Raw genomic sequence first — 14,034 nt, forward strand, 5'->3', positions numbered from 1 at the left:
GCATATTTTCTTTTCCAAAATAATCTGTCTACATTCAATTAAGCCATCTTTGTTGGGATTTTAATTGCCATTGCATTTTACTTTTAGATTGATTTGGTAGTAATTATTACTTTGAACCATTCTATTTATGTTTGTTCATGTATTCAAGTTCTATTCGATGATCTTCAATAAATAAGATAATTCATCATATAAATATTATACATTCCTTTCTAGTTTTCTTTTTATTTCCTTTTTCCTTTCTTGTGAAATAGGACTGTGTATATATCATATTAGAAGTTAATAATGGTACCTACCTGAAGTTTCTCAGAGGATTAAATGTAGTATACCTGTAAAACATTTTTAAAAATTACCTGTTCCACACTGTGTAAAACATGGTAGCTGCTATATTTATCATTTGAAATTATTGTTTTTGTGCTTATCTTTTACCTGGCCATCTTACTGAATTATCTAATGTATGCTAATAATGTAGACAAAATATAGTTAAGGAAAAATATCATTTGTAGGTTGTAACCATTTGCCTCCCCTTTTTTATATGTGTTATTTCTTCCCCTCGTTATGTTGAATAGGACTACCAATTCTGTGCTAAAATTAACAGACAAAATACTCTGTTTAGAGAAACATTAAGAGTAAAATTTCTATATGTATTTGTTATTTTTTTGATATTTGCATTAAAAATATATAACCTTAGTCAAGTTAAGAAATCCCCTATTTTTAGATTTATTACTTAACGAAGTATTTTGCTTTGTTTGTAGTTGTTAAATTTCATGACATGCTTTTGGGATCAAGTTATTCATACAGTTTTTCTCCTTTATAATGCTAATGTATTGGAATATTTTACCAAATTTCCTGTGGTTCAATCAACTTGTCATTTTTAGATTAAATTCTACTAGCTCAAGACAACTGGCTCTTTAAATACATTTCTAGATTTGATTTGCTAATATACTTCAGACCTGGGGATCTATATTCATAAATAGCATTGTATTTCTATGATTTCTTTGTTTTCTGTTTGTCTAGGTACACCATCCATATATTTTAGATTATTATACACACCGAAAGTGAGTTGGGAAGTAGTCCATCTTTTTAATGTTCCAGAACAGTATAATGGAACAAAGATAATCTTTCTCTTTGGAGATTTTTTTAATCACTCCACCCTTCTGAATCTGATGCTTTTTGAATAGATGCAGGTGAAGAAACTCTGCATCTATTCTAACAGAAATTACAGGGCAATGAGATGAGCTGAAAAGGGCCTGGCCTCAAAATTAATCAGATAAAATTATAGCATTAATGAATACCTGATATGTAATTTTATACATATCATAATAATATTTAATGTCCACCTCCGATGAACAGAATCTGTAAGTACATTGTTCACTAATATATTTCTAGCACTGAAAATAGTGCCAAGCCCATAGTAGACACTAAATAAATTTTTGTTCATTCAATAAATGAATAAAGTAATGACAATTTTTTGTTTTGGGTGTGAATCAATTTTTGTTTAGGGAAAGATGAAAGGATTCTGGGTAGTATAAGTGATATGTCTATTAGAACATTCATATTTTAGTACCCTTTACTTGAGATAAAAAAATATGTAGACATTCTGTTTCTTAGAAAAGCATGTACATAATTATATTCTCTCTATTCAGGTCATAACTTCACTCTACTACACCACTAGGCTGCTTTTATTTTTTTAATGTTTGTTTATTTTGAGAAAGAGAGAGAGAGAGTGACTGGGCATGCTTTTGGAGGGAGGGACATAGAGGAGAGAGAGACGTGAGGCAGGGCTTGATCCCTCCAACCAAGTGCTCCTAGGCTGCTTTTTGTTTTAGATTTATTTTTGGAATTTAATGGCAGTAGGGAGGAGGAGGATATGGCAAAAAAAAAAAAAAAAAAAGGAGGTAATTTGATAACCATCTATATATTGCTTTCAGTATCATGCATGCTATGAAGTTAAGCTTTTCCTCCCTATCAGTAGATAATACTAAACTTCCTAAGAACATAGGTCAGAACTTTCTTAAGAGAAGAATATAATTTCTCCAAATAGAGGGAAAAAATTCAGTTCCATAGTATATAAATCAGCTGGTAAACATCCTTAGTAAAAAAACAATAATAATTGATTGTTACTCTTAAAATAGGTGCATGGATTACAGAGAACAGAGAAAATTACAGAGAAAATTTATTTAAAAAATTTTTTTTATAGTTCACCTGTTAACCTTGTTGATATCACAAATTGCCATACTCTCTCTTCCTTTTTTTTCTTTACAGGGTCTATTTCTTCTTTTGGAATAGACACATCTCCCTAATTCGCAATTACGTTTTCTTTCCTCTGTTGAGTCCTGCTCATGTGTCAAGCTTTACCTAGTTTTTGAAGACCTTTCAATGCACTGCTCTGCTTTCCTCAGTCCTTGGTTAGAGCTCTGTTTTAGCCATGATCGCATCTATTGTAATTATAATTCTGTCAATTTTCATCTTAGTAGACTTAGATTCATTAAGGCAGAAAATTCTTTAATTCTTGACCTTGTAAACCCAACACATCTTCAATAAAAAGCAGTAGTGGTTCAATGTTTGTTAAATAAATGCATCTTTAAAAAGCATGTTGTACCTGTGATCAACCCAGCCTAGAAATGAAACTCCTTTACCTGGGCCTCAAAATTTAGTGCACAAGGTTGAGTTCTTCTATTTGTTGTTGTACTCTTTTCTCAATTCTGCAATTTATACATATACAAATGGGAGAAAGGGAGGAAAGTAATGTGGGTACCATAGTACCATTGAAGGAAACTGATAGGTTTCTGCTTCTTGTTCTTTAAACAACATGAAGCTGTGTGCTTTTTTTCTTAGAACCTTCCTGTTGTCTATTGGAATGAAATTTAAAACACACACACACACACACACACACACACACACAGAGAGAGAGAGAGAGAGAGATTGCTTATTAAATAAGACATTGTAGAGAGAAAACTCTGTATTGTCCATATTTTTCATTAAAGCCTCACGTGACTCAAAAACATGAGCTGTGTATTCATGTGCCCTGCCGTCTCCCCTAGACGATTACATCTGAGGTAGCCATCATCTTCCTTCTGTCATTTCTTTTTATGACTGAGTAAACTTATTCCCTTTGTCTTTCACAGAAAACGCCCAAAAAGATGTAGACTCAGGTATTAATAGAAAAATCAAAACTGATCCAGTCAGCGTAGATTTACAGGAGTGTATACTTATCCTCTAAAAACTCATTTTCTCATTTAGAGAAATCTTTTCTCTAGGTTCTAGAAAGGTAAATTCATGGTATACCAAAATAGAGGATTGGGAGCTAAATTTTCTTAGCGTACTTAAGAATCTTCTGCAGAATTTCCGTGAAATTCTTAACTATTGACTTAAGACGACTTTATGTCTAAATAGTAACTGCAATGTTTATTTTTTTAAATGGAATATGTTTAAAAAGAATCCAGGAAAACATTTTTAAAGTTATTATTGGATGGGAGGAATATGGGGCGGAGTTGGCTTTAGAGAGACGATAGCAGCATTAGTAAAAAGGATTTTAAAAAGCACATGCTGGGGGGACTCAAGTCAGTACAGCTCCAAAGACAGGTCTGACTGAGAAAGAGCAGAAAGACAAGATGAATGAGGTAAAGCTTGCTGTCTTGGGTGGCGAAGGAACAGGCAAATCTGGTGAGTTGTGTTGTGCCCTACGGCATAGTGCAGAGTGGAAAACGAGTGAGAAATATATTGACCTAATATGTAAATGTAGCTATATAATTATGTATATTATTTTTCATTGGGCGTTTTCATTTTTATGAAGAAGTAATGCAATTAACTGTATATTTATAGAACTATAGACACTTTGAGAAAGATAACTGTTTGAAGTATTAATGTGTAGGAATAACAGGAAATCCCTCCGTCACTATCCTACCTACTTCTCACTCTAACACACCTGCCCTCACATCCACTAGTGGCCAAACAATGGCCTTGAACTGATTCTTCTCCTCTGAGATTAAGGGTGGAGGAGAATTCAGGGAGACTTGTGGATTATGTTTTAAAAGCAGCATTACTGAGGTGAAAAAAAAAAAAAAAAACCTTAGGATGGGCATGGCTTTCTAGTTGCCTGGGGACTGAGCAGCAGGTGCCCTGACTTTGGAAGCCATGGTTTTGTTTTATTTTACTGGATTTTGGGTTTGGTTCCATTATGATGGTGGTGAGGATGCCACCAATACAGCCACCTGATCTTAATGAACCTGGACAACTGGCCAGCCCCAGGAGCTGCAACAAGATAAACCAACACAAGAGGTCTTTTTTCTGTTTCCTGGGTTTTGAAGTCCCTATATCCTCACAGACAAATGTAAATGTGTGATGTTGTCCATGTTACTATTAGAGACTGATTTAATCTGTTAAGGAATATACAGAGATGTTACAGTTCTTGAATCTCAAACTTAATATGAACTCTGTTTCTGTTACATAAATTAAGCTGTCTTACCTGTTTGCATTCATGAATTAATTACATAGTGATTTGAATAGGCAGATCACTTTCTTTCTAGTCTTTTAATCTTTATGGTTGTACAGTGAAAATCTTGCTGACTATTATTTAGACTAGAATTTAATAAAGCTTTAAGGTCTGCATTAATGCTTGGTAATTTTGGGGCTGAAAGATAAAACCTTATGTACATAAATAAGTTATCTGTGTCCTAAAATAGAAAAGACCCTAAGTCCAGCCTCTTTATTTTGTAGCCCTAACAGTAAGGTTTCTTACCAAGCGATTCATTGGAGAATATGCTTCTAACTTTGGTAAGTCACTACTCTAGACTTTTCTTTTTTACTTTAAAATTTCATTGTTGTAATTAAACCACAATTAAGATCACAGAAGCATTTTGGTAGAATTTTCCATTTTTGCATTTTTCAGCAACTTATTTATTCAGATTCTGGTTGGAAATACCAAAATGAGTACTTTAATAGAATGTGATTTTATGATAAGTTACCCAATTTGATGTTAAAAGAGATGGATTGGGAAGTCAGCTTGTTTCTGTTTAGAATTAGAAAAACATTAAAACTGGGATCCCCCTCTCCTAATATTGTGAGGCATGTCAGTGTGAATATTTTTGTAAACTATGAAACAGTTTTGAAATTAAATAAACATCTTTTGAAAGATGAGGACAAATTAATTATAAAAGTACTAGTAACTACAAAATAAAGCTTATTTTAATTTATTCCTGTGTGAAAATAACAGGAAAATTATACCTTGATCAAAGATCATATCATAATTATCTAGGTTGCTTATCTAAGTTTCAGAGAAATTCTAAAACAGGTGTCTTAATATAATCTTAGAATCATTTACCAACTCTGCTCTAAATTTATTTTGATCAGAATTAGCACGACATATGGGAAATAACACAGTTGGGCATTAATAAAAAGTAAGGAATTTTGCCAGAGTTTTGAGTTTATTTTTGGCTCAGCAATTAATCAATATTAATACCAGTATTAATAATCATCAGTAGTACTAATTGGTACTAATATCTCACCTGGTCTAATGCATGGGGGAAAAGTGATTTTGCTTTTTGTTTTTTAAACAAGAACTACAGATTTATAAAAAAGAATTATGAGAACTGGAAGAAAGGGGAATGATTTTGAATTTTTTTGTTTAATAATTCTTACTTAGATTAAGAGGAAGTTATAAATGAAAGCATATTTTTTCGTAAGAAATAATTTCCTCCACAGAAAGAAAAAAATAGCCTTCATTCACGAGGTAGCATTATTTCAGAATTTTAGAAACTAATGTTAAGTTATTACATTGTATTGCTTTCTACATGTATGTAACATACTACTTCAATCCATATGACATTAGGAACATTTTAGGGAAAGCGCTTGAAAACTGATTAAAGAAAGAAGAAATACATAGAAAGAGAAATTCTTATTGTTTAATTTCTCAGGTCAAAACCTCTGTCAGAAAAGTCAATATCACACAAAGTAAGAGTCAAGCATGAGAAAATGTTTCAGAATTACAAAACAAAACATAAATAAAACCACACCCAACAACAACAAAATATACACAAACGAGGTGTATACATTACTGGCTGGTACATTTCCATTAAAAAAATATGACTTAAAGACATTTTGAAAAGACAAGCAAATGAGCAAAAGGTCATCACTGCATGAGGACAAACTGGCAAAAAATGATTCCATCTTGTAAATGAAGGGCAGAAGGGGAAATGATAAAATTGTAAAAAGTTAAGAGTTAGTGACCCCTTCTGGTAGTTTTTGATTTTTGAGTAGATATTTTTAAGTGTCAAGAAGGAACTTATAGGGGCGCTTGGGTGGCTCAGTCGGTTAAGGGTCCGACTTTGGCTCAGGTCATGATCTCACGGTTCATGGGTTCCAGCCCCGCGTCGGGCTCTGTGCTGACAGCTCAGAGCCTGGAGCCTGCTTCAGATTCTGTGTCTCCCTCTCTCTTTGACCCTCCTCTGTTCACACTGCCTCTCTCTCTCTCAGAAATAAATAAAACATTAAAAAAAATTTTTGTTCTTTAAAATAAAAAAAATAAGGAACTTATAGAGTTCAGTCAGTAGTAAACCTATGAAGTTCCAAGGAACTGTTTGAAAACATATTTTAAGGTTTAATAACACTATAATAAATTTCATTAAATGTAACTGAAAAGGATTTACAGTTAGCTCCCCAATTCTTGCTATCTCTTTTTTTTTCTTTTCTTTTTTTTTAAAAATTTTTTTTAGCATTTATTCAGTTTTGAGAGACAGAGAATGAGTGGGGAAGGGGCAGAGAGAGAGGGAGACACAGAATCTGAAACAGGCTGAGCCATCAGCACAGAGCCTGATGTGGGGCTAGAACCCACAAACTGTGAGATCATGACCTGAGCTGAAGTTGGACGCTTAATCGACTGAGCCACCCAGTCACCCCTCTTGCTATCTCTTTTTAACTATGGATTATGTTGCCATAATGGGTGATGATGTTCCGTCAGTGTGCCATTTTGGAGAGGAGTAGGTCTTTTATCAAACACTGGAGGAACAGTTACAGAAAAGAAGTCTCTTATTCATTTAACAAATACTTATTGAGCACCTACCTTGTCCCAGATACTCTTCTAGGTAGAAAAGCTATTGTATTGAACAAAATAGACAAATACCCAAGCCCCTATAAGATTTGTATTCTGGAAGGAAGAGTCAATTATAAAAATTAAGTATAAATTATGTCATATGATGATAAACGCTATGAAGAAAAAAACATCGTGGGGGAATGGCACTAATATGGCATGTTAAAATTAAACTTAAAATAGGGTAGTCGGGATAGACTTTATTAAGAAGGTCATATTTGGACAGAGAAATAAAGGTGATGAAACTGAGCCATGAAGATATCTGGAGGGTTACATTCCAGGCAGAAATAACAATTACCAAAATTCTGAGTCAGGAAATTTCTGAAAAAATGTTGAGGAGTGCTATGGGGGATGCTGTAGTTTGCATGCAAAGAACTTGAGAGAATATAGCCTGAGAAGTCATAGAAGTGAAGGGAGACTTTTCAGGCATTTTAAAGGCTTTGGTTTATCCAGGTGAGATGGGGAGCCATTGAAGAGATTTGATCAAACACGGGATGTGATTTGGCTCCAAGGTTCACTTTTACTCCTGTTGAGAATCGACTTAGCATAAGAAGGAAGTTAGGAAGAGGATAAAGCAGAGACAAATTAGGAGGTTTTGTAATAATCTAAACAAAAAATGATGATGGCTTGAATCAGAGTATTAGCAATGAGATGATGAGAAACAGATAAATTCAAAATATACTTTAAAGATAGAGTGAAAAGAACTTTTTAATAAGATAAATATGGGAGATGAAAGAAAGGATCATGAATGACTTAAGCCTTTTAAACTTAAATTGAGGTTATGGGTATGTAATTAAATGAAACGGAAAATTGTGGAAGACACAGCATTTTCAGGGGGGAATCAAGGGTTCCATTTTAAGGAATTTCAAGTTGAAATGTCCATTAAGTATCTAAAGGAAAGTGTCCAATAGCAGTAGTTGTTTGTTTCTGAAGTTCAAGGAAGAGGTCTAGGCTATAGATATAAATAGGGCTCATCAGCAATAACTGTTGTATAAAACTCTAGATGAGATTAGCAAGGGAGGATGGATAGAGAAGAGATCTATAAACCAAACCCATGTCTGAAATGTAAGAAGACATGATGGGACAAGTAAAAATATTAATAGAGAGCAACAAAGAATAAAGAAAAAGCATTATAAGGAGACAGGAGCGATCAACTGTATTAATGCTACTAGAGCAAGTAAGTTCAAGACGCAGAAATAGCCATTGAATGAAAAACCATGACGTTGATAAGAACAGTTTTATTTAAGTTATTGGAACTAAAGCCTTATTGGAATAATTCAAAGAGTTTGATGGAGAGAGAAATTGAACACAAAGGGTATAGATACTTACTAAAAGGCCAGCAGAGAAATGTGGCAATAGTTGAAGATACGAGGGTTCTAAAGGATTGTTAAGTTAGGAGAAATTCAGCTGTTAGTAATAGTATAGTAGAGAGGAATGGTTTTTGATGCAGAAGAGTTAGAACTGGTGCAGCTATGTCCTTCAGTAGATCAGAGGAAATGGTAACTAGTTCATAATGAATGGATCAGCCTTAGAAACACAGATAATTCATCCATAGTTATAGGATGGAAGATATGTAAATAAACACAAAAGCATGTAGTTGAATAGATACGGTGGGAAAATTTAATATACATGTGTATATTTATATATATATGAGCAAATATAACAAATACATGTATTTGATCACTAACAGTTAAAAAAAGTCACTGTAATATTCCACTAAAATCTGACCAGTTGAATTTGCAAGACTGTGATATAAGTGTCAGCTTATTTTTTTAATACTAGAATATTTCCATACTGACAAGGAATCTATGTATATTTTGCAGAATCTATCTATAGTAAGCATTTGTATTTGGAAGGGAAGCAACTGAACCTAGAAATATATGACCCTTGTTCTCAAGTAAGTAAAATGAAGTATTCTTTTCTTTTATTTTTTCAATCATGATTTGAAGAATGTTGGGTAAGAGTAAATGTAAAGTTGCCAGTCTTAAAACTGAAATTTGCTCTTAATTTTAATTAAAATTTTAAGAGATTATGTTAATATCATAAGCTCCGCTATCTAGCTTCTCTGTAGAGTTATGAAGGAAATTATCATTGTAAATATTATTATTTAAAATAGCAACATTAAGCTGTATTTATAATATATTTCTAGGAAATCACAGTGCAGCTATTAGAAATTAATAGTTTAATGCCTTATCAATTCAGTTTATATTTTCACTAAGTTGCATTTGTAACTTACCACTGTCAATAAAGCATAAGTAATTATATTTTTAGGACAAACCCCTTTGTATTCAAAGACAAGAATGTTAACAGACGATTATATAAATAATATAAGGAATGGAGAGCTGTTCATGATTTCAAAACCACTCTATGGGAAAGATTCATTTAGTAAAATTATCAAATTATCCCTCAAATGTTTTTTTTAGATTATCAGTGGTTGTTGTTTTTTTTTTTTTCTGACCTGAACCAAGTACCAAATATCAACAGATAACCCATTTACTAATATTGATAGAAAATATTTCCCCTTTTCAAACAAATGTGTGAATATTAATTTAAAGGGCAATTATTATAGTTTACCAAATTTTTAAAAACTTGAAGATATTTCCTCAGTGAAATGATGTACAATGAGATAGATAAATCTGTATTATACTTTCTCTTTACTTTAAAATTTTAATCACATTTTAAAGAAAGAGTGATAAGGAAGAGAGAAACAGGAGACTACATTTTACAAAATATCAGTCTTTGACTTCTTAAAGTCTTTTTTTGGGGTAAAATGGGTTTCCATTAATTAATTGTCTAAAGTATCAAATACAGGTGGAATATCATGCCACTTTGAATGTGCTTGATTTATTTTCAGCCACAGAAAGCAAAATTTTCCCTCACAAGTGAACTGCATTGGGCAGATGGGTTTGTTATTGTGTATGACATCAGTGACAGGTCCTCATTTGCTTTTGCAAAAGCACTGGTCTACAGAATTCGGGAGCCACAGACTAGTCACTGTAAAAGGTAAGATATTCTCCATTCCTCTCCCCTTTCTTTTTAGTAAATCATCACATAGCTATAAGCATCATTAGGAAGAGTTTAATACAGCCTTCCAATTACAAAATTTAACAGCCCTGAACAATTCACCTTCCATTCCACAGGAGTTACACATGTAGTAAAAGGAATAAGATGAGAATACTTTATATCCTGGCTGACATAAACAGTTACTTGCTCTGAGTAAATGGCTATTTTACAAGACAGCTTCCATTGTTAACATGACACTCACTTGCAAAATGGTCCTCTGTACACAAGATAGTTCACTTTCCAACCTTTTCATTCCCACAAAAATGTTAAGGATACTAAATAAATCCAAATTTGTTACATTTGGCATCCAATTCCTTGTCATTGGGTTGTTCAATCTATCAAAGCAAAATAGACTGAATAATCAAGCCATTATAAATTCTAAGTGTGAGAATACATTTTTCTCTGTTTCACCTCCTAAAATTAAGAATTGATCAATGATTCCCCGTTGTTAATTGTCTTGACACAAAGAAACTATGAGAGAAGACATACCTGCCTTAAACCATTCTTGTATTAGTAGATATAAGTTTAAACCTATGAATTTCCCATTTTCTTTATTTTTTTGTTTCAGCCTCCCCCATTTAAAATATTTATGTTTGTTCAACATGCTGATATAAATGATTCTTTGTGCTCTTGATAAGATTTGACCTTAAAATCTGAAATAACGTTCTAACCTGGGAAGCAAAAAGCACAATATTATTACTGAAAATTGGTATATGTGTTTTTATATCTACTTTAAATGCCCACTATCAAGAAACCATGGGATAATGATTGATAAAAGGTGTTTCCCTGGAATCAGTTGATGTAACTTCTTGTTTATCTGATCGACCTTAGGTAAATCACTTTAATCTCTAGACCTCATTTTTCTGATTATAAAACTGATAGAAGTATGGTAGGAGAAAAGATGATTTTACTAAGGTATCTTACAGCTCTGACTTCCTCTCGTATTACAGATTTTTTTGAACTTCATTGTTTTAAGCATTAAATGCCTCATATTTAAGCAGCATGACTTAGGTAAGGGATAATAATAAAATTCTTTCGCTATTTCTCCAAATCAAAAAACTCACTTAAGAATACTCAAACATAAAAATGAAAACACTTATACTTGCCATTTTTCAGGCAATCTTCTTAATGTACTAAGTAATTTTTAGAGTATTTCCTCTTCTCAATCTGTAGATAGTCTGGGATAGCAAAATATATTACTGTTTTATAAAATTACATCTGATTGTGACTCGCCCTTCAGAATATTTCACTAACCCTTTGCCATTGTTCCTTTACAATAATTTTCTGAATTTTATAGAAAGAAATGCTAATAACCTGAAAAGTCTAACAGATACAGTGCTTTGTGCCTCCCCACTCACACCATCATGCAAATGAAACTGACTTTCAGCAGAATCTAAAAGACAGTATCTTTTTAGATAGAGTTGAAGACTGCATCTATTCATTTCTTCCCTATAGTAGATAACTTGGCAGAGTTCCATGGCATTTAAGGACTAGCTGTCTTATTCTATCCTTCAAATGAAATCCTGTTTTAGAAATTTGTCACTGTAACTAAGGGGAAACTATTGATACTTGCTGAAGACATTATCTTAACAAAGAAATATTTTTCTTTAAAAAACATTTATTTACATTGAAAGAGAGAGTGGGGAAGGGGCAGAGAGAGAAGGAGAAAGAGAATCCATGGCAGGCTCCACACTGTCAGCACAGAGCACAATGCAGGGCTCGATCACACAAACCCCGAGATCATGACCTGAGCCGAAATCAAGAGCTGGATACTTAACTGATTGAGCCACCCAGGAGCCCTGGAAACATATTTCTTAAATAAATAGAAAAATTGTACAAGGTCATGAGATTATAACATTTATCTCTAGAGTATGGTATAATGCAGAATAGCAAAGAACAAACAGCAATGAGTATTGAGTAATATTTTCCCCTAGGAAAATTATATCTAAATTGTTCAATTACAGTAACTATTCAGTAAAGAGACATTAGTTAGTCCCTCTCTTTCAATTGATAAGGAAATGAAAAATAATACTTGGTAGGCATCTTTTGCTGCCTGGCGCTGTGCCAGGTATTTTTATATACATCATTTAATTAAATCTCTATGAGAATTCTGTGTAACTAGTGCTATTTTACCATTGTTTTACGTATAGGAAAATTGAACGTGAGAAAAGTCATAATCATGCCTTGTTGTAAACAGGGCCATAATTCAAGAATAGGTTTGTATCAATGCGAATCCTATGCTTTAATAGTCTTGTTACTTCTGTGTCACCCGCTACATTCTGTAATTTTTATGAATCAATGGAGATTTGTGTCATACGCTTATATATGACTATACAGAGCACACATACACACACAATAATGTTTTTGTCCTTAATTCATTTTGATATAAACCCACTTAATGAAAGAAAAAGAGATGTAAAATACTCCTGCCAGTTGTGTTCTATCTTTCAGAGCTGTGGAATCAGCGGTGCTTTTGGTTGGTAACAAGCAAGATCTCTGTCATGTGCGAGAGGTTGGCTGGGAAGAAGGACAAAAGCTGGCAATGGATAACCGCTGCCGGTTCTGTGAATTGTCTGCCGCAGAGCAGTGTCTGGAGGTAGAGATGATGTTTATCAGAATCATCAAGGACATCCTTACAAACTTCAAACTCAAAGAAAAGCGAAGACCCAGTGGATCTAAATCCATGGCTAAGTTGATCAATAATGTATTTGGAAAGAGACGGAAATCAGTTTAGTGGACATGTATCCTAGGGGATTTATTATATCAGAGAGTCTCAAATATTCACACGATAATGAAATTGGCCCTTTGTATGCAGTTAAAATAAATAATAATTCTCTTAGAGATGTGAAATGACCGAACTTAAACCACAGCTGTGTTTTCAAATATATAGTTTGCCGTTTTGGTTGTTTCTGTCTTGTACACTCATGCTTCACACTCAGTCTTTTCTTTATTACACAAAATAGCACTCACTATAACTTAGGATGCATCGCTGTAGAGTTTGCTTTGTATAAATTCTGCTTAATGATTTTATTAAACTACACTCCACAGGCCTCAGTTTACTTTTATTATATTTATTTCTTTGGAAAGAAATATATAGTTATATTTAGCCAGTTTAGTAGAAATGCATGAATTTAATTTTTAAAGTGCCTTTACAGTAATTCAATGAGTTCTTGATATCGCTTACATCTTGATATTACTTATTGCTCATACTACTTCTTTTACTTATAATTTAGGCCTTAAGGAGTTGAATTCTTTGCCTGTACGTATAGTTTGTATTTGGTCTGATAATGAAAAATTCTGCCTTTCATTGTATTCCATGTAAGAAAGATAGTTAGCACAGAGAAATTAACTTATATATCCAAGATCCTTTTCATATAAAAAGGATCGGTTGTTTTTAGTTCATAATAGAGTTCATAATGTAGTTCATCCATACATCACAGGGAAAAAGTAAAAACTGGTTGGTAAACATATCATTTTGAAGACCTTATTGTATTGAAAGAAATATGGTATTAGACAAATATTTTGGGCTTTCTCAGGTTTGAGTACAGTTTCCTTCAGAAATCAACTGTTTACCCTCTGAACTTCAGTACCCCTGCCGCTGACCTTGCTGCCTTTTAAGTTGGGCCCTAGGCCTAACTTCAGCCAAATCATTGGTAATTAAGGTCAAGTCTCCCAGAAATCAGACTGGAAGTTCAAGCAGTGCTACGTACACTGGTTAACATATATTGGTGAGAATCTGGGGGCCGAGGTGAAAGGAGGTTTTGAGTAGAGGTGGGGAGGCGACTAGGGGGCCAGTGACACAGTATGTTAGGCTTCATAGGAGAGAATTCATTGGCTTGGGGTTACTCACCATGAATTGTGATTCCACATCATAGGAGGGACACGTA

General features: G+C 33.4%; 1 protein-coding gene across 2 annotated transcripts; it reads left to right on the forward strand.

Moving 5' to 3' along the window:
* The first annotated feature begins 3,611 nt into the window (after positions 1-3,611).
* RERGL (RERG like) lies at positions 3,612-12,881 on the forward strand. Of its 2 annotated transcripts, none has more exons than XM_039222253.1 (5): positions 3,612-3,663; positions 4,717-4,773; positions 8,908-8,981; positions 9,939-10,087; positions 12,599-12,881. In XM_039222253.1, the coding sequence occupies exons 1-5, from the start codon at positions 3,612-3,614 to the stop codon at positions 12,879-12,881; spliced, it is 615 nt and encodes a 204-aa protein (XP_039078184.1). The 2 variants fall into 2 exon arrangements, with proteins under 2 accessions (XP_039078184.1, XP_039078183.1); XM_039222252.1 differs by lacking the exon at positions 3,612-3,663 and adding an exon at positions 4,397-4,446 and having other exon boundaries at positions 4,712-4,773.
* Positions 12,882-14,034: the final 1,153 nt, after the last annotated feature.

Source organism: Hyaena hyaena, unplaced genomic scaffold, assembly GCF_003009895.1.
Source record: "Hyaena hyaena isolate Hyena2069 unplaced genomic scaffold, ASM300989v1 scaffold_1089, whole genome shotgun sequence".
Classification (NCBI taxonomy): Eukaryota; Metazoa; Chordata; class Mammalia; order Carnivora; family Hyaenidae; genus Hyaena; species Hyaena hyaena.

Coding starts and splice junctions, on each gene's coding strand:
- RERGL (XM_039222252.1), top strand. CDS start 4,397: ATGTTACAGTTCTTGAATCTCAAACTTAATATGAACTCTGTTTCTGTT. Junction 4,447..4,711: donor ATGAACTCTGTTTCTGTTAC/ATAAATTAAGCT, acceptor GCCTCTTTATTT/TGTAGCCCTAACAGTAAGGT. Junction 10,088..12,598: donor CAGACTAGTCACTGTAAAAG/GTAAGATATTCT, acceptor TCTATCTTTCAG/AGCTGTGGAATCAGCGGTGC.